This window comes from Zonotrichia albicollis, unplaced genomic scaffold, assembly GCF_047830755.1.
Source record: "Zonotrichia albicollis isolate bZonAlb1 unplaced genomic scaffold, bZonAlb1.hap1 Scaffold_83, whole genome shotgun sequence".
Classification (NCBI taxonomy): Eukaryota; Metazoa; Chordata; class Aves; order Passeriformes; family Passerellidae; genus Zonotrichia; species Zonotrichia albicollis.
The window spans coordinates 564,097-586,219 of record NW_027428460.1 but is presented as its reverse complement, the minus strand read 5'-3'; the positions used below and the strand labels follow the sequence as shown (position 1 = coordinate 586,219).

General features: G+C 45.1%; 1 protein-coding gene across 1 annotated transcript in view; it reads right to left on the bottom strand.

Moving 5' to 3' along the window:
* LOC113460814 (tonsoku-like protein) overlaps nt 1–22,123 on the bottom strand; it is a 47,552-nt gene that overhangs the window by 6,961 nt on the left and 18,468 nt on the right. The window contains exons 5-6 of the mRNA XM_074534340.1: nt 20,487–20,628; nt 2,410–2,597 (exon numbers count right to left, since the gene is read on the bottom strand). Coding sequence (XP_074390441.1) covers nt 2,410–2,597; nt 20,487–20,628 — 330 coding nt within the window. The remainder of the gene's footprint in view (nt 1–2,409; nt 2,598–20,486; nt 20,629–22,123) is intronic.

Sequence of the window (22,123 nt, the reverse complement as noted above, 5' to 3'; positions counted from 1 at the left end):
CCAACAGCCCCCATGTCCCACATGACGTCATCAGTGTCACCAACAGCCCCCATGTCCCACATGACGTCATCAATGTCACCAATGTCACCGACAGCCCCCACGTCCCACATGACGTCATCAGTGTCACCAACAGCCCCCATGTCCCACATGACGTCATCAATGTCACCAATGTCACCGACAGCCCCCACGTCCCACATGACGTCATCAGTGTCACCAACAGCCCCCATGTCCCACATGACGTCATCAATGTCACCAATGTCACCAACAGCCCCCACGTCCCACATGACGTCATCAGTGTCACCAACAGCCCCCATGTCCCACATGACGTCATCAATGTCACCAATGTCACCAACAGCCCCCACGTCCCACATGACGTCATCAATGTCACCAACAGCCCCCATGTCCCACATGACGTCATCAATGTCACCAATGTCACCAACAGCCCCCACGTCCCACATGACGTCATCAATGTCACCAATGTCACCAACAGCCCCCACGTCCCACATGACGTCATCAGTGTCACCAACAGCCCCCATGTCCCACATGACGTCATCAATGTCACCAATGTCACCAACAGCCCCCACGTCCCGCATGACGTCATCAATGTCACCAATGTCACCAACAGCCCCCACGTCCCACATGACGTCATCAGTGTCACCAACAGCCCCCATGTCCCACATGACGTCATCAATGTCACCAATGTCACCAACAGCCCCCACGTCCCGCATGACGTCATCAATGTCACCAATGTCACCAACAGCCCCCACGTCCCACATGACGTCATCAGTGTCACCAACAGCCCCCATGTCCCACATGACGTCATCAATGTCACCAATGTCACCAACAGCCCCCACGTCCCGCATGACGTCATCAATGTCACCAACAGCCCCCATGTCCCACATGACGTCATCAATGTCACCAATGTCACCAACAGCCCCCACGTCCCACATGACGTCATCAATGTCACCAATGTCACCAACAGCCCCCACGTCCCACATGACGTCATCAGTGTCACCAACAGCCCCCATGTCCCACATGACGTCATCAATGTCACCAATGTCACCAACAGCCCCCACGTCCCGCATGACGTCATCAATGTCACCAATGTCACCGACAGCCCCAACGTCCCACAGAGTCCCCAGTGTCACCAAGGTCCCAAATGTCACCAAAATCCCCCCAATGTCCCCTGAGTGTCCCCAATGTCCCCAACATCTCCCACGGTGGCAACACCCCCCAGTGTCCCCAACAGCCCCAATGTCCCCCAATGTCCCCAACACCCCCCAATGTCCCCGTGTCCCCAATTCCTCCAATGTCCCCAACAGCCCCCCCCATTGTCCCCAACACTCTCAATGTCCCCAAACCTCCAACTGTCCCCAATCCCCTCAATGTCCCCAATGTCCCCAACACCCCCAATGTCCCCCAATGTCCCCAATCTATCCAATGTCCCCCAATGTCCCCAACACCCCCAATGTCCCACAATGTCCCCAACACCCCCAATGTCCCCCAATGTCCCCAATCCCCTCAATGTCCCCAATGTCCCCAACACCCCCAATGTCCCACAATGTCCCCAATTCCTCCAATGTCCCCAACACCCCCAATGTCCCCAATCCCTCCAATGTCCCCAACAGTCCCCCTCCCCATTGTCCCCAACATTCCCAGTGTCCCTCATGTCCCAAATGTCCCCAATGTCCCCCATCCCACCAATGTCCCCAACATTCCAAATGTCCCCAATTCCCCCAATGTCCCCAATCCTTCTGCATGTCTCCAATGTCCCCAACATTCCCAAGGTCCCCAATCCCCCTCAATGTCCCCCCAATGTCCCCGAGTGTCCCCAGACCTGCTGCAGGTACTCAGGCACCTCCCTGCCGATGTCCCCAATGTCCCCAAACCCCAACATCCCCAATGTCCCAAACATTCCCAATGTCCCCAATCCCCCCAGTGTCCCCAATCCCCCCAATGTCCCCAACATCCCCAACGTCCGCAATTCCCCTGAGTGTCCCCAACACCCTCAGTGTCTCTCATGTCCCCAACGTCCCCAACCCCCCCAAGGTCCCCAATGTCCCCAAATCCCAACACCCCCCAATGTCCTCAACACCCCCGATTCCCTCAACACCCCCAATCCCCCCAATGTCCCCAAACCCCAAATGTCCTTCTTGTCCCCAATGTCCCCAATCCCCCCAACCCCCCCAATGTCCCCAATCCCCCTGAGTGTCCCCAACGTCTCCAGTGTCCCCAACCCCCCAGTGTCCCCAATATCTCCAATGTCCCCAATCCCCCCAACCCCCCCAATGTCCCCAATCCCCCTGAGTGTCCCCAACGTCTCCAGTGTCCCCAACCCCCCAGTGTCCCCAATATCTCCAATGTCCCCAATCCCCCCAACCCCCCCAATGTCCCCGAGTGTCCCCAGACCTGCTGCAGGTACTCGGCCACGTCCCTGCCGATGTCCCCGGCGCTGTCCCCGTGTCTGTCCCCACTGGTGACGGCCGCCAGCTCGAGGCCGCGCAGGCTCCGCGCCGGGAGCGCCCTCAGGAGGCGCCGCAGCCCCGCCCGGCCCAGGGGGTTGTGGGACAGGGCCAGCGAGCGCAGCGGGCACGGCTCTGGCACCGGGGAACGTTCCGGAACCGGGCACAAAGTCACTCCCGACATCCCCAGCGTTTTCCGTAAAACCTCCCCAAAATTCCCTGAATTTCCCCCCAAAAAATTCCCATTTATTCCCACAAAATTCCCATTTGTTCCCATAAAATTCCCATTTATTCCCATAAAATTCCCATTTTCCATCCCAAAATTCCCACAGTGGGGACACCTCTGTCACCAGGAGATCATTCCAGAATTAATCCCAAAATTCCAGAATTATTCCTAATTTTTTTCCCAAAATACCCACGATTTTCCAAAAAAATTCCCACCATTTTCCCCCAAAATTCTGATTTTTCCCTCAAAATTTTTCCTCCAAAATTCTAAATTGTTTGCCCAAAATTTCCAGGATTTTCCACTCCAAATTCAGATCTTTTTCTGCCAAAAATTAAAGTTTCCCCAAAATTCCCAGGATTTTCCCCCCAAAATTCCCATTTATTCCAATAAAATTACCATTTATTCCCATAAAACTCCCATTTTTTCTCATAAAATTCCCATTTTTTTTCTCATAAAATTCCCAATTTTTCCCCATAATTCCCATCATTTTCCCCAAAATCTCACGGATTTCCCCCACAAAATTTCCATCATTTTTCTCAAAATTCCAAATTTTTCCAGAACTCAAATTTCCCCCAAAATTCCCGGTGTTTTTCTCAACTATTCCTGGGATTTTTCCCAAAATTCCCAATTTTTTCCCTAAAATTCCTGGGATTTTTTTTTTCCCAATAATTCTGATTTTTTTTCTCTCAAAATTCCCATTATTTTTTCCCAAAATTCCTGAGAACTAAATTAAATTTTCCCCCAAAATTTGCCCAAAATAGTTGGAATTTTTTTTTACAATTTTCCCCCAAAATTCCCATTTTTTACCCTTAAAATCCCAATTTTTTCCCAAACTTTTGTCCAAAATTCCAAATCTTTTTATCTTAAAATTTTCCTTTTTTCTCCAAAAAAATTCCAGGAGTTTTTCCCCCAAAATCCTTTCTTTTCCCCCCAAAATTATTGAGATTTTCCCCCAAAAATCCATTTTTTTTACTCTAAAAATTCCCAATTTTTTCCCAAAATTCCCATTTTTCACCCCAAATTCCCACCTGCGATGGGGATCCCTCACTGACCCCACACCCCTGGACATTCACAGTGACCACTGAGTGACCAATCCAAATAAAACCCCAACAAAAATCCCATTTTTTACCCCAAAAATTCCATTTTTTTACGCAAAAATTCCCAATTTTTTCCCAAAATTTCAATTTTTCCCCCCAAATCCCCACCTGGGATCGGTAAGGTCTCACTGACCCCACACCCCTGGGCATTCACAGTGACCACTGAGTGACCAATCCCAATAAAACCCCAATTTTTACCCCAAAAATCCCATTTTTATTGCAAAAATTCCCAAATTTTTCCCAATTTTTTCCCAAAATTCCCATTTTTCACCCCAAATTCCCACCTGCGATGGGGATCCCTCACTGACCCCACACCCCTGGACATTCACAGTGACCACTGAGTGACCAATCCCAATAAAACCCCAATAAAATCCCATTTTTTTCCTCTAAAATTCCATTTTTTAATGCAAAAATTCCCAATTTTTTCCCCAATTTTTCCCCAAAATTCCCATTTTCCCCCCAAATTCCCACCTGGGATGGGGCAGCCTCACTGACCCCACACCCCTGGACATTCACAGTGACCACTGAGTGACCAATCCAAATAAAATCCCAATAAAAATCCCATTTTTTACCCCAAAATTTCCATTTTTTTCCCAAAAATTCCCAAATTTTTCCCCAATTTTTTCCCAAAATTCCCATTTTTCACCCCAAATCCCCACCTGGGATCGGTAAGGTCTCACTGACCCCACACCCCTGGGCATTCACAGTGACCACTGAGTGACCAATCCCAATAAAACCCCAATTTTTACCCCAAAAATCCCATTTTTATTGCAAAAATTCCCAAATTTTTCCCAATTTTTTCCCAAAATTCCCATTTTCCCCCCAAATTCCCACCTGGGATGGGGCAGCCTCACTGACCCCACACCCCTGGACATTCACAGTGACCACTGAGTGACCAATCCAAATAAAATCCCAATAAAAATCCCATTTTTTACCCCAAAATTTCCATTTTTTTCCCAAAAATTCCCAAATTTTTCCCCAATTTTTTCCCAAAATTCCCATTTTTCACCCCAAATCCCCACCTGGGATCGGTAAGGTCTCACTGACCGCACACCCCGGACATTCACAGTGACCACTGAGTGACCAATCCCAATAAAAATCCCATTTTTTACCCCAAAAATTCCATTTTTTTCCCAAAAATTCCCAATTTTTTCCCAAAATTCCCCTTTTCCATCCCAAATTCCCACCTGGGATCGGTAAGGTCTCACTGACCGCACACCCCTGGGCATTCACAGTGACCACTGAGTGACCAATCCCAATAAAACCCCAATTTTTACCCCAAAAATCCCATTTTTATTGCAAAAATTCCCAAATTTTTCCCAATTTTTCCCCAAAATTCCCATTTTCCCCCCAAATTCCCACCTGGGATGGGGCAGCCTCACTGACCCCACACCCCTGGACATTCACAGTGACCACTGAGTGACCAATCCAAATAAAATCCCAATAAAAATCCCATTTTTTACCCCAAAATTTCCATTTTTTTCCCAAAAATTCCCAAATTTTTCCCCAATTTTTTCCCAAAATTCCCATTTTTCACCCCAAATCCCCACCTGGGATCAGTAAGGTCTCACTGACCGCACACCCTGGACATTCACAGTGACCACTGAGTGACCAATCCCAACAAAAATCCCATTTTTTACCCCAAAAATCCCATTTTTTTACACAAAAATTCCCAAATTTTTCCCAATTTTTTCCCAAAATTCCCATTTTTCACCCCAAATTCCCACCTGGGATGGGGCAGCCTCACTGACCCCACACCCCTGGACATTCACAGTGACCACTGAGTGACCAATCCCAATAAAACCCCAATAAAATCCCATTTTTTTCCTCTAAAATTCCATTTTTTAATGCAAAAATTCCCAATTTTTTCCCCAATTTTTCCCCAAAATTCCCATTTTCCCCCCAAATTCCCACCTGGGATGGGGCAGCCTCACTGACCCCACACCCCTGGACATTCACAGTGACCACTGAGTGACCAATCCCAATAAAACCCCAATAAAATCCCATTTTTTTCCTCTAAAATCCCATTTTTATTGCAAAAATTCCCAATTTTTTCCCCAATTTTTCCCCAAAATTCCCATTTTTCCCCCCAAATTCCCACCTGGGATGGGTAAGGTCTCACTGACCCCACACCCCTGGTCATTCACAGTGACCACTGAGTGACCAATCCAAATAAAATCCCAATAAAAATCCCATTTTTTACCCCAAAATTTCCATTTTTTTCCCAAAAATTCCCAAATTTTTCCCCAATTTTTTCCCAAAATTCCCATTTTTCACCCCAAATCCCCACCTGGGATCGGTAAGGTCTCACTGACCCCACACCCCTGGGCATTCACAGTGACCACTGAGTGACCAATCCCAATAAAAATCCCATTTTTTACCCCAAAAATTCCATTTTTTTCCCAAAAATTCCCAATTTTTTCCCAAAATTTCAATTTTTCCCCCCAAATCCCCACCTGGGATCGGTAAGGTCTCACTGACCCCACACCCCTGGACATTCACAGTGACCACTGAGTGACCAATCCCAATAAAACCCCAATTTTTACCCCAAAAATCCCATTTTTATTGCAAAAATTCCCAAATTTTTCCCAATTTTTTCCCAAAATTCCCATTTTCCCCCCAAATTCCCACCTGGGATGGGGCAGCCTCACTGACCCCACACCCCTGGACATTCACAGTGACCACTGAGTGACCAATCCCAATAAAACCCCAATAAAATCCCATTTTTTTCCTCTAAAATTCCATTTTTTAATGCAAAAATTCCCAATTTTTTCCCCAATTTTTCCCCAAAATTCCCATTTTCACCCCAAATTCCCACCTGCGATGGGGATCCCTCACTGACCCCACACCCCTGGACATTCACAGTGACCACTGAGTGACCAATCCAAATAAAATCCCAATAAAAATCCCATTTTTTACCCCAAAATTTCCATTTTTTTCCCAAAAATTCCCAAATTTTTCCCCAATTTTTTCCCAAAATTCCCATTTTTCACCCCAAATCCCCACCTGGGATCGGTAAGGTCTCACTGACCGCACACCCCGGACATTCACAGTGACCACTGAGTGACCAATCCCAATAAAAATCCCATTTTTTACCCCAAAATTTCCATTTTTTTCCCAAAAATTCCCAAATTTTTCCCCAATTTTTTCCCAAAATTCCCATTTTTCACCCCAAATCCCCACCTGGGATCGGTAAGGTCTCACTGACCCCACACCCCTGGGCATTCACAGTGACCACTGAGTGACCAATCCCAATAAAACCCCAATAAAATCCCATTTTTTTCCTCTAAAATTCCATTTTTTAATGCAAAAATTCCCAATTTTTTCCCCAATTTTTCCCCAAAATTCCCATTTTCCCCCCAAATTCCCACCTGGGATGGGGCAGCCTCACTGACCCCACACCCCTGGACATTCACAGTGACCACTGAGTGACCAATCCCAATAAAACCCCAATAAAATCCCATTTTTTTCCTCTAAAATCCCATTTTTATTGCAAAAATTCCCAATTTTTTCCCCAATTTTTCCCCAAAATTCCCATTTTTCCCCCCAAATTCCCACCTGGGATGGGGCAGCCTCACTGACCCCACACCCCTGGTCATTCACAGTGACCACTGAGTGACCAATCCAAATAAAATCCCAATAAAAATCCCATTTTTTACCCCAAAATTTCCATTTTTTTCCCAAAAATTCCCAAATTTTTCCCCAATTTTTTCCCAAAATTCCCATTTTTCACCCCAAATCCCCACCTGGGATCGGTAAGGTCTCACTGACCCCACACCCCTGGGCATTCACAGTGACCACTGAGTGACCAATCCCAATAAAAATCCCATTTTTTACCCCAAAAATTCCATTTTTTTCCCAAAAATTCCCAATTTTTTCCCAAAATTTCAATTTTTCCCCCCAAATCCCCACCTGGGATCGGTAAGGTCTCACTGACCCCACACCCCTGGACATTCACAGTGACCACTGAGTGACCAATCCCAATAAAACCCCAATTTTTACCCCAAAAATCCCATTTTTATTGCAAAAATTCCCAAATTTTTCCCAATTTTTTCCCAAAATTCCCATTTTCCCCCCAAATTCCCACCTGGGATGGGGCAGCCTCACTGACCCCACACCCCTGGACATTCACAGTGACCACTGAGTGACCAATCCCAATAAAACCCCAATAAAATCCCATTTTTTTCCTCTAAAATTCCATTTTTTAATGCAAAAATTCCCAATTTTTTCCCCAATTTTTCCCCAAAATTCCCATTTTCACCCCAAATTCCCACCTGCGATGGGGATCCCTCACTGACCCCACACCCCTGGACATTCACAGTGACCACTGAGTGACCAATCCAAATAAAATCCCAATAAAAATCCCATTTTTTACCCCAAAATTTCCATTTTTTTCCCAAAAATTCCCAAATTTTTCCCCAATTTTTTCCCAAAATTCCCATTTTTCACCCCAAATCCCCACCTGGGATCGGTAAGGTCTCACTGACCGCACACCCCGGACATTCACAGTGACCACTGAGTGACCAATCCCAATAAAAATCCCATTTTTTACCCCAAAAATTCCATTTTTTTCCCAAAAATTCCCAATTTTTTCCCAAAATTCCCCTTTTCCATCCCAAATTCCCACCTGGGATCGGTAAGGTCTCACTGACTCCACACCCCTGGGCATTCACAGTGACCACTGAGTGACCAATCCCAATAAAACCCCAATTTTTACCCCAAAAATCCCATTTTTATTGCAAAAATTCCCAAATTTTTCCCAATTTTTTCCCAAAATTCCCATTTTTCACCCCAAATTCCCACCTGGGATGGGGCAGCCTCACTGACCCCACACCCCTGGTCATTCACAGTGACCACTGAGTGACCAATCCAAATAAAATCCCAATAAAAATCCCATTTTTTACCCCAAAATTTCCATTTTTTCCCAAAAATTCCCAAATTTTTCCCCAATTTTTTCCCAAAATTCCCATTTTTCACCCCAAATCCCCACCTGGGATCGGTAAGGTCTCACTGACCCCACACCCCTGGGCATTCACAGTGACCACTGAGTGACCAATCCCAATAAAACCCCAATAAAATCCCATTTTTTTCCTCTAAAATTCCATTTTTTAATGCAAAAATTCCCAATTTTTTCCCCAATTTTTCCCCAAAATTCCCATTTTCCCCCCAAATTCCCACCTGGGATGGGGCAGCCTCACTGACCCCACACCCCTGGACATTCACAGTGACCACTGAGTGACCAATCCCAATAAAACCCCAATAAAATCCCATTTTTTTCCTCTAAAATCCCATTTTTATTGCAAAAATTCCCAATTTTTTCCCCAATTTTTCCCCAAAATTCCCATTTTTCCCCCCAAATTCCCACCTGGGATGGGGCAGCCTCACTGACCCCACACCCCTGGTCATTCACAGTGACCACTGAGTGACCAATCCAAATAAAATCCCAATAAAAATCCCATTTTTTACCCCAAAATTTCCATTTTTTTCCCAAAAATTCCCAAATTTTTCCCCAATTTTTTCCCAAAATTCCCATTTTTCACCCCAAATCCCCACCTGGGATCGGTAAGGTCTCACTGACCCCACACCCCTGGGCATTCACAGTGACCACTGAGTGACCAATCCCAATAAAAATCCCATTTTTTACCCCAAAAATTCCATTTTTTTCCCAAAAATTCCCAATTTTTTCCCAAAATTTCAATTTTTCCCCCCAAATCCCCACCTGGGATCGGTAAGGTCTCACTGACCCCACACCCCTGGACATTCACAGTGACCACTGAGTGACCAATCCCAATAAAACCCCAATAAAATCCCATTTTTTTCCTCTAAAATTCCATTTTTTAATGCAAAAATTCCCAATTTTTTCCCCAATTTTTCCCCAAAATTCCCATTTTCACCCCAAATTCCCACCTGCGATGGGGATCCCTCACTGACCCCACACCCCTGGACATTCACAGTGACCACTGAGTGACCAATCCAAATAAAATCCCAATAAAAATCCCATTTTTTACCCCAAAATTTCCATTTTTTTCCCAAAAATTCCCAAATTTTTCCCCAATTTTTTCCCAAAATTCCCATTTTTCACCCCAAATCCCCACCTGGGATCGGTAAGGTCTCACTGACCGCACACCCCGGACATTCACAGTGACCACTGAGTGACCAATCCCAATAAAAATCCCATTTTTTACCCCAAAAATTCCATTTTTTTCCCAAAAATTCCCAATTTTTTCCCAAAATTCCCCTTTTCCATCCCAAATTCCCACCTGGGATCGGTAAGGTCTCACTGACCGCACACCCCTGGGCATTCACAGTGACCACTGAGTGACCAATCCCAATAAAACCCCAATTTTTACCCCAAAAATCCCATTTTTATTGCAAAAATTCCCAAATTTTTCCCAATTTTTCCCCAAAATTCCCATTTTTCACCCCAAATTCCCACCTGGGATGGGGCAGCCTCACTGACCCCACACCCCTGGACATTCACAGTGACCACTGAGTGACCAATCCCAATAAAACCCCAATAAAATCCCATTTTTTTCCTCTAAAATTCCATTTTTTAATGCAAAAATTCCCAATTTTTTCCCCAATTTTTCCCCAAAATTCCCATTTTCCCCCCAAATTCCCACCTGGGATGGGGCAGCCTCACTGACCCCACACCCCTGGACATTCACAGTGACCACTGAGTGACCAATCCCAATAAAACCCCAATAAAATCCCATTTTTTTCCTCTAAAATCCCATTTTTATTGCAAAAATTCCCAATTTTTTCCCCAATTTTTCCCCAAAATTCCCATTTTTCCCCCCAAATTCCCACCTGGGATGGGTAAGGTCTCACTGACCCCACACCCCTGGTCATTCACAGTGACCACTGAGTGACCAATCCAAATAAAATCCCAATAAAAATCCCATTTTTTACCCCAAAATTTCCATTTTTTTCCCAAAAATTCCCAAATTTTTCCCCAATTTTTTCCCAAAATTCCCATTTTTCACCCCAAATCCCCACCTGGGATCGGTAAGGTCTCACTGACCCCACACCCCTGGGCATTCACAGTGACCACTGAGTGACCAATCCCAATAAAAATCCCATTTTTTACCCCAAAAATTCCATTTTTTTCCCAAAAATTCCCAATTTTTTCCCAAAATTTCAATTTTTCCCCCCAAATCCCCACCTGGGATCGGTAAGGTCTCACTGACCCCACACCCCTGGACATTCACAGTGACCACTGAGTGACCAATCCCAATAAAACCCCAATTTTTACCCCAAAAATCCCATTTTTATTGCAAAAATTCCCAAATTTTTCCCAATTTTTTCCCAAAATTCCCATTTTCCCCCCAAATTCCCACCTGGGATGGGGCAGCCTCACTGACCCCACACCCCTGGACATTCACAGTGACCACTGAGTGACCAATCCCAATAAAACCCCAATAAAATCCCATTTTTTTCCTCTAAAATTCCATTTTTTAATGCAAAAATTCCCAATTTTTTCCCCAATTTTTCCCCAAAATTCCCATTTTCACCCCAAATTCCCACCTGCGATGGGGATCCCTCACTGACCCCACACCCCTGGACATTCACAGTGACCACTGAGTGACCAATCCAAATAAAATCCCAATAAAAATCCCATTTTTTACCCCAAAATTTCCATTTTTTTCCCAAAAATTCCCAAATTTTTCCCCAATTTTTTCCCAAAATTCCCATTTTTCACCCCAAATCCCCACCTGGGATCGGTAAGGTCTCACTGACCGCACACCCCGGACATTCACAGTGACCACTGAGTGACCAATCCCAATAAAAATCCCATTTTTTACCCCAAAAATTCCATTTTTTTCCCAAAAATTCCCAATTTTTTCCCAAAATTCCCCTTTTCCATCCCAAATTCCCACCTGGGATCGGTAAGGTCTCACTGACTCCACACCCCTGGGCATTCACAGTGACCACTGAGTGACCAATCCCAATAAAACCCCAATTTTTACCCCAAAAATCCCATTTTTATTGCAAAAATTCCCAAATTTTTCCCAATTTTTTCCCAAAATTCCCATTTTTCACCCCAAATTCCCACCTGGGATGGGGCAGCCTCACTGACCCCACACCCCTGGTCATTCACAGTGACCACTGAGTGACCAATCCAAATAAAATCCCAATAAAAATCCCATTTTTTACCCCAAAATTTCCATTTTTTCCCAAAAATTCCCAAATTTTTCCCCAATTTTTTCCCAAAATTCCCATTTTTCACCCCAAATCCCCACCTGGGATCGGTAAGGTCTCACTGACCCCACACCCCTGGGCATTCACAGTGACCACTGAGTGACCAATCCCAATAAAACCCCAATAAAATCCCATTTTTTTCCTCTAAAATTCCATTTTTTAATGCAAAAATTCCCAATTTTTTCCCCAATTTTTCCCCAAAATTCCCATTTTCCCCCCAAATTCCCACCTGGGATGGGGCAGCCTCACTGACCCCACACCCCTGGACATTCACAGTGACCACTGAGTGACCAATCCCAATAAAACCCCAATAAAATCCCATTTTTTTCCTCTAAAATCCCATTTTTATTGCAAAAATTCCCAATTTTTTCCCCAATTTTTCCCCAAAATTCCCATTTTTCCCCCCAAATTCCCACCTGGGATGGGGCAGCCTCACTGACCCCACACCCCTGGTCATTCACAGTGACCACTGAGTGACCAATCCAAATAAAATCCCAATAAAAATCCCATTTTTTACCCCAAAATTTCCATTTTTTTCCCAAAAATTCCCAAATTTTTCCCCAATTTTTTCCCAAAATTCCCATTTTTCACCCCAAATCCCCACCTGGGATCGGTAAGGTCTCACTGACCCCACACCCCTGGGCATTCACAGTGACCACTGAGTGACCAATCCCAATAAAAATCCCATTTTTTACCCCAAAAATTCCATTTTTTTCCCAAAAATTCCCAATTTTTTCCCAAAATTTCAATTTTTCCCCCCAAATCCCCACCTGGGATCGGTAAGGTCTCACTGACCCCACACCCCTGGACATTCACAGTGACCACTGAGTGACCAATCCCAATAAAACCCCAATTTTTACCCCAAAAATCCCATTTTTATTGCAAAAATTCCCAAATTTTTCCCAATTTTTTCCCAAAATTCCCATTTTCCCCCCAAATTCCCACCTGGGATGGGGCAGCCTCACTGACCCCACACCCCTGGACATTCACAGTGACCACTGAGTGACCAATCCAAATAAAATCCCAATAAAAATCCCATTTTTTACCCCAAAATTTCCATTTTTTTCCCAAAAATTCCCAAATTTTTCCCCAATTTTTTCCCAAAATTCCCATTTTTCACCCCAAATCCCCACCTGGGATCGGTAAGGTCTCACTGACCGCACACCCCGGACATTCACAGTGACCACTGAGTGACCAATCCCAATAAAAATCCCATTTTTTACCCCAAAAATTCCATTTTTTTCCCAAAAATTCCCAATTTTTTCCCAAAATTCCCCTTTTCCATCCCAAATTCCCACCTGGGATCGGTAAGGTCTCACTGACCGCACACCCCTGGGCATTCACAGTGACCACTGAGTGACCAATCCCAATAAAACCCCAATTTTTACCCCAAAAATCCCATTTTTATTGCAAAAATTCCCAAATTTTTCCCAATTTTTCCCCAAAATTCCCATTTTCCCCCCAAATTCCCACCTGGGATGGGGCAGCCTCACTGACCCCACACCCCTGGACATTCACAGTGACCACTGAGTGACCAATCCAAATAAAATCCCAATAAAAATCCCATTTTTTACCCCAAAATTTCCATTTTTTTCCCAAAAATTCCCAAATTTTTCCCCAATTTTTTCCCAAAATTCCCATTTTTCACCCCAAATCCCCACCTGGGATCGGTAAGGTCTCACTGACCGCACACCCCGGACATTCACAGTGACCACTGAGTGACCAATCCCAACAAAAATCCCATTTTTTACCCCAAAAATCCCATTTTTTTACACAAAAATTCCCAAATTTTTCCCAATTTTTTCCCAAAATTCCCATTTTTCACCCCAAATTCCCACCTGGGATGGGGCAGCCTCACTGACCCCACACCCCTGGACATTCACAGTGACCACTGAGTGACCAATCCCAATAAAACCCCAATAAAATCCCATTTTTTTCCTCTAAAATTCCATTTTTTAATGCAAAAATTCCCAATTTTTTCCCCAATTTTTCCCCAAAATTCCCATTTTCACCCCAAATTCCCACCTGCGATGGGGATCCCTCACTGACCCCACACCCCTGGACATTCACAGTGACCACTGAGTGACCAATCCAAATAAAATCCCAATAAAAATCCCATTTTTTACCCCAAAATTTCCATTTTTTTCCCAAAAATTCCCAAATTTTTCCCCAATTTTTTCCCAAAATTCCCATTTTTCACCCCAAATCCCCACCTGGGATCGGTAAGGTCTCACTGACCGCACACCCCGGACATTCACAGTGACCACTGAGTGACCAATCCCAATAAAAATCCCATTTTTTACCCCAAAAATTCCATTTTTTTCCCAAAAATTCCCAATTTTTTCCCAAAATTCCCCTTTTCCATCCCAAATTCCCACCTGGGATCGGTAAGGTCTCACTGACCGCACACCCCTGGGCATTCACAGTGACCACTGAGTGACCAATCCCAATAAAACCCCAATTTTTACCCCAAAAATCCCATTTTTATTGCAAAAATTCCCAAATTTTTCCCAATTTTTCCCCAAAATTCCCATTTTTCACCCCAAATTCCCACCTGGGATGGGGCAGCCTCACTGACCCCACACCCCTGGACATTCACAGTGACCACTGAGTGACCAATCCCAATAAAACCCCAATAAAATCCCATTTTTTTCCTCTAAAATTCCATTTTTTAATGCAAAAATTCCCAATTTTTTCCCCAATTTTTCCCCAAAATTCCCATTTTCCCCCCAAATTCCCACCTGGGATGGGGCAGCCTCACTGACCCCACACCCCTGGACATTCACAGTGACCACTGAGTGACCAATCCCAATAAAACCCCAATAAAATCCCATTTTTTTCCTCTAAAATCCCATTTTTATTGCAAAAATTCCCAATTTTTTCCCCAATTTTTCCCCAAAATTCCCATTTTTCCCCCCAAATTCCCACCTGGGATGGGTAAGGTCTCACTGACCCCACACCCCTGGTCATTCACAGTGACCACTGAGTGACCAATCCAAATAAAATCCCAATAAAAATCCCATTTTTTACCCCAAAATTTCCATTTTTTTCCCAAAAATTCCCAAATTTTTCCCCAATTTTTTCCCAAAATTCCCATTTTTCACCCCAAATCCCCACCTGGGATCGGTAAGGTCTCACTGACCCCACACCCCTGGGCATTCACAGTGACCACTGAGTGACCAATCCCAATAAAAATCCCATTTTTTACCCCAAAAATTCCATTTTTTTCCCAAAAATTCCCAATTTTTTCCCAAAATTTCAATTTTTCCCCCCAAATCCCCACCTGGGATCGGTAAGGTCTCACTGACCCCACACCCCTGGACATTCACAGTGACCACTGAGTGACCAATCCCAATAAAACCCCAATTTTTACCCCAAAAATCCCATTTTTATTGCAAAAATTCCCAAATTTTTCCCAATTTTTTCCCAAAATTCCCATTTTCCCCCCAAATTCCCACCTGGGATGGGGCAGCCTCACTGACCCCACACCCCTGGACATTCACAGTGACCACTGAGTGACCAATCCCAATAAAACCCCAATAAAATCCCATTTTTTTCCTCTAAAATTCCATTTTTTAATGCAAAAATTCCCAATTTTTTCCCCAATTTTTCCCCAAAATTCCCATTTTCACCCCAAATTCCCACCTGCGATGGGGATCCCTCACTGACCCCACACCCCTGGACATTCACAGTGACCACTGAGTGACCAATCCAAATAAAATCCCAATAAAAATCCCATTTTTTACCCCAAAATTTCCATTTTTTTCCCAAAAATTCCCAAATTTTTCCCCAATTTTTTCCCAAAATTCCCATTTTTCACCCCAAATCCCCACCTGGGATCGGTAAGGTCTCACTGACCGCACACCCCGGACATTCACAGTGACCACTGAGTGACCAATCCCAATAAAAATCCCATTTTTTACCCCAAAAATTCCATTTTTTTCCCAAAAATTCCCAATTTTTTCCCAAAATTCCCCTTTTCCATCCCAAATTCCCACCTGGGATCGGTAAGGTCTCACTGACTCCACACCCCTGGGCATTCACAGTGACCACTGAGTGACCAATCCCAATAAAACCCCAATTTTTACCCCAAAAATCCCATTTTTATTGCAAAAATTCCCAAATTTTTCCCAATTTTTTCCCAAAATTCCCATTTTTCACCCCAAATTCCCACCTGGGATGGGGCAGCCTCACTGACCCCACACCCCTGGTCATTCACAGTGACCACTGAGTGACCAATCCAAATAAAATCCCAATAAAAATCCCATTTTTTACCCCAAAATTTCCATTTTTTCCCAAAAATTCCCAAATTTTTCCCCAATTTTTTCCCAAAATTCCCATTTTTCACCCCAAATCCCCACCTGGGATCGGTAAGGTCTCACTGACCCCACACCCCTGGGCATTCACAGTGACCACTGAGTGACCAATCCCAATAAAACCCCAATAAAATCCCATTTTTTTCCTCTAAAATTCCATTTTTTAATGCAAAAATTCCCAATTTTTTCCCCAATTTTTCCCCAAAATTCCCATTTTCCCCCCAAATTCCCACCTGGGATGGGGCAGCCTCACTGACCCCACACCCCTGGACATTCACAGTGACCACTGAGTGACCAATCCCAATAAAACCCCAATAAAATCCCATTTTTTTCCTCTAAAATCCCATTTTTATTGCAAAAATTCCCAATTTTTTCCCCAATTTTTCCCCAAAATTCCCATTTTTCCCCCCAAATTCCCACCTGGGATGGGGCAGCCTCACTGACCCCACACCCCTGGTCATTCACAGTGACCACTGAGTGACCAATCCAAATAAAATCCCAATAAAAATCCCATTTTTTACCCCAAAATTTCCATTTTTTTCCCAAAAATTCCCAAATTTTTCCCCAATTTTTTCCCAAAATTCCCATTTTTCACCCCAAATCCCCACCTGGGATCGGTAAGGTCTCACTGACCCCACACCCCTGGGCATTCACAGTGACCACTGAGTGACCAATCCCAATAAAAATCCCATTTTTTACCCCAAAAATTCCATTTTTTTCCCAAAAATTCCCAATTTTTTCCCAAAATTTCAATTTTTCCCCCCAAATCCCCACCTGGGATCGGTAAGGTCTCACTGACCCCACACCCCTGGACATTCACAGTGACCACTGAGTGACCAATCCCAATAAAACCCCAATTTTTACCCCAAAAATCCCATTTTTATTGCAAAAATTCCCAAATTTTTCCCAATTTTTTCCCAAAATTCCCATTTTCCCCCCAAATTCCCACCTGGGATGGGGCAGCCTCACTGACCCCACACCCCTGGACATTCACAGTGACCACTGAGTGACCAATCCAAATAAAATCCCAATAAAAATCCCATTTTTTACCCCAAAATTTCCATTTTTTTCCCAAAAATTCCCAAATTTTTCCCCAATTTTTTCCCAAAATTCCCATTTTTCACCCCAAATCCCCACCTGGGATCGGTAAGGTCTCACTGACCGCACACCCCGGACATTCACAGTGACCACTGAGTGACCAATCCCAATAAAAATCCCATTTTTTACCCCAAAAATTCCATTTTTTTCCCAAAAATTCCCAATTTTTTCCCAAAATTCCCCTTTTCCATCCCAAATTCCCACCTGGGATCGGTAAGGTCTCACTGACCGCACACCCCTGGGCATTCACAGTGACCACTGAGTGACCAATCCCAATAAAACCCCAATTTTTACCCCAAAAATCCCATTTTTATTGCAAAAATTCCCAAATTTTTCCCAATTTTTCCCCAAAATTCCCATTTTCCCCCCAAATTCCCACCTGGGATGGGGCAGCCTCACTGACCCCACACCCCTGGACATTCACAGTGACCACTGAGTGACCAATCCAAATAAAATCCCAATAAAAATCCCATTTTTTACCCCAAAATTTCCATTTTTTTCCCAAAAATTCCCAAATTTTTCCCCAATTTTTTCCCAAAATTCCCATTTTTCACCCCAAATCCCCACCTGGGATCGGTAAGGTCTCACTGACCGCACACCCCGGACATTCACAGTGACCACTGAGTGACCAATCCCAACAAAAATCCCATTTTTTACCCCAAAAATCCCATTTTTTTACACAAAAATTCCCAAATTTTTCCCAATTTTTTCCCAAAATTCCCATTTTTCACCCCAAATTCCCACCTGGGATGGGGCAGCCTCACTGACCCCACACCCCTGGACATTCACAGTGACCACTGAGTGACCAATCCCAATAAAACCCCAATAAAATCCCATTTTTTTCCTCTAAAATTCCATTTTTTAATGCAAAAATTCCCAATTTTTTCCCCAATTTTTCCCCAAAATTCCCATTTTCACCCCAAATTCCCACCTGCGATGGGGATCCCTCACTGACCCCACACCCCTGGACATTCACAGTGACCACTGAGTGACCAATCCAAATAAAATCCCAATAAAAATCCCATTTTTTACCCCAAAATTTCCATTTTTTTCCCCAAAATTCCCAAATTTTTCCCCAATTTTTTCCCAAAATTCCCATTTTTCACCCCAAATCCCCACCTGGGATCAGTAAGGTCTCACTGACCGCACACCCTGGACATTCACAGTGACCACTGAGTGACCAATCCCAACAAAAATCCCATTTTTTACCCCAAAAATCCCATTTGTTTACACAAAAATTCCCAAATTTTTCCCAATTTTTTCCCAAAATTCCCATTTTTCACCCCAAATTCCCACCTGGGATGGGGCAGCCTCACTGACCCCACACCCCTGGACATTCACAGTGACCACTGAGTGACCAATCCCAATAAAACCCCAATAAAATCCCATTTTTTTCCTCTAAAATTCCATTTTTTAATGCAAAAATTCCCAATTTTTTCCCCAATTTTTCCCCAAAATTCCCATTTTCACCCCAAATTCCCACCTGCGATGGGGATCCCTCACTGACCCCACACCCCTGGACATTCACAGTGACCACTGAGTGACCAATCCAAATAAAATCCCAATAAAAATCCCATTTTTTACCCCAAAATTTCCATTTTTTTCCCAAAAATTCCCAAATTTTTCCCCAATTTTTTCCCAAAATTCCCATTTTTCACCCCAAATCCCCACCTGGGATCAGTAAGGTCTCACTGACCGCACACCCTGGACATTCACAGTGACCACTGAGTGACCAATCCCAACAAAAATCCCATTTTTTACCCCAAAAATCCCATTTTTTTACACAAAAATTCCCAAATTTTTCCCAATTTTTTCCCAAAATTCCCATTTTTCACCCCAAATTCCCACCTGGGATGGGGCAGCCTCACTGACCCCACACCCCTGGACATTCACAGTGACCACTGAGTGACCAATCCCAATAAAACCCCAATAAAATCCCATTTTTTTCCTCTAAAATTCCATTTTTTAATGCAAAAATTCCCAATTTTTTCCCCAATTTTTCCCCAAAATTCCCATTTTCACCCCAAATTCCCACCTGCGATGGGGATCCCTCACTGACCCCACACCCCTGGACATTCACAGTGACCACTGAGTGACCAATCCAAATAAAATCCCAATAAAAATCCCATTTTTTACCCCAAAATTTCCATTTTTTTCCCAAAAATTCCCAAATTTTTCCCCAATTTTTTCCCAAAATTCCCATTTTTCACCCCAAATCCCCACCTGGGATCAGTAAGGTCTCACTGACCGCACACCCTGGACATTCACAGTGACCACTGAGTGACCAATCCAAATAAAATCCCAATAAAAATCCCATTTTTTACCCCAAAAATCCCATTTTTTTACACAAAAATTCCCAAATTTTTCCCAATTTTTTCCCAAAATTCCCATTTTTCACCCCAAATTCCCACCTGGGATGGGGCAGCCTCACTGACCCCACACCCCTGGACATTCACAGTGACCACTGAGTGACCAATCCCAATAAAACCCCAATAAAATCCCATTTTTTTCCTCTAAAATTCCATTTTTTAATGCAAAAATTCCCAATTTTTTCCCCAATTTTTCCCCAAAATTCCCATTTTCACCCCAAATTCCCACCTGCGATGGGGATCCCTCACTGACCCCACACCCCTGGACATTCACAGTGACCACTGAGTGACCAATCCAAATAAAATCCCAATAAAAATCCCATTTTTTACCCCAAAATTTCCATTTTTCACCCCAAATCCCCACCTGGGATCGGTAAGGTCTCACTGACCGCACACCCCGGACATTCACAGTGACCACTGAGTGACCAATCCCAATAAAAATCCCATTTTTTACCCCAAAAATTCCATTTTTTTCCCAAAAATTCCCAATTTTTTCCCAAAATTCCCCTTTTCCATCCCAAATCCCCACCTGGGATCAGTAAGGTCTCACTGACCGCACACCCCGGACATTCACAGTGACCACTGAGTGACCAATCCCAACAAAAATCCCATTTTTTACCCCAAAATTTCCATTTTTTACACAAAAATTCCCAAATTTTTCCCAATTTTTTCCCAAAATTCCCATTTTTCACCCCAAAATTCCCATTTTTCCCCACCTGGGAGGGTCAGTGGCTCGGTGAGGCCGCAGCCCTGCAGCCTCAGAGTGACCAGGGCCGGACACTGAGCCAGCAGTGCGGCCACAGCGCGGCCGCCCGAGCTGCCCAGGGGGTTCAGGGAGAGGTCCAGAACCTGCAGGGACTGAGAGTGACCAGAGTGACCACTGAGTGACCAATGAGTGTCCACTGAGTGACCACTGACCAATGAGTGACCCCTGAGTGACCACCGGAGCTGCCCAGGGGGTTCAGGGAGAGGTCCAGAACCTGCAGGGACTGAGAGTGACCAGAGTGACCACTGAGTGACCAATGAGTGTCCACTGAGTGACCCCTGACCACTGAGTGACCACTGACCAATGAGTGACCCCTGAGTGACCACCGGAGCTGCCCAGGGGGTTCAGGGAGAGGTCCAGAACCTGCAGGGACTGAGAGTGACCAGAGTGACCACTGAGTGACCAATGAGTGTCCACTGAGTGACCACTGACCACTGAGTGACCACTGACCAATGAGTGACCCCTGAGTGACCCTGAGTGACCCTGAGTGTCCACTGAGTGACCCCTGACCACTGAGTGACCACTGACCAATGAGTGACCCCTGAGTGACCACCGGAGCTGCCCAGGGGGTTCAGGGAGAGGTCCAGAACCTGCAGGGACTGAGAGTGACCAGAGTGACCACTGAGTGACCAATGAGTGTCCACTGAGTGACCACTGACCACTGAGTGACCACTGACCAATGAGTGACCCCTGAGTGACCCTGAGTGACCCTGAGTGTCCACTGAGTGACCCCTGACCACTGAGTGACCACTGACCAATGAGTGACCCCTGAGTGACCACCGGAGCTGCCCAGGGGGTTCAGGGAGAGGTCCAGAACCTGCAGGGACTGAGAGTGACCAGAGTGACCACTGAGTGACCAATGAGTGTCCACTGAGTGACCACTGACCACTGAGTGACCACTGACCAATGAGTGACCCCTGAGTGACCCTGAGTGTCCACTGAGTGACCACTGACCACTGAGTGACCACTGACCAATGAGTGACCCCTGAGTGACCACCGGAGCTGCCCAGGGGGTTCAGGGAGAGGTCCAGAACCTGCAGGGACTGAGAGTGACCAGAGTGACCACTGAGTGACCAATGAGTGTCCACTGAGTGACCACTGACCACTGAGTGACCACTGACCAATGAGTGACCCCTGAGTGACCCTGAGTGACCCTGAGTGTCCACTGAGTGACCCCTGACCACTGAGTGACCACTGACCAATGAGTGACCCCTGAGTGACCACCGGAGCTGCCCAGGGGGTTCAGGGAGAGGTCCAGAACCTGCAGGGACTGAGAGTGACCAGAGTGACCACTGAGTGACCAATGAGTGTCCACTGAGTGACCCCTGACCACTGAGTGACCACTGACCAATGAGTGACCCCTGAGTGACCACCGGAGCTGCCCAGGGGGTTCAGGGAGAGGTCCAGAACCTGCAGGGACTGAGAGTGACCAGAGTGACCACTGAGTGACCAATGAGTGTCCACTGAGTGACCACTGACCACTGAGTGACCACTGACCAATGAGTGACCCCTGAGTGACCCTGAGTGACCCTGAGTGTCCACTGAGTGACCCCTGACCACTGAGTGACCACTGACCAATGAGTGACC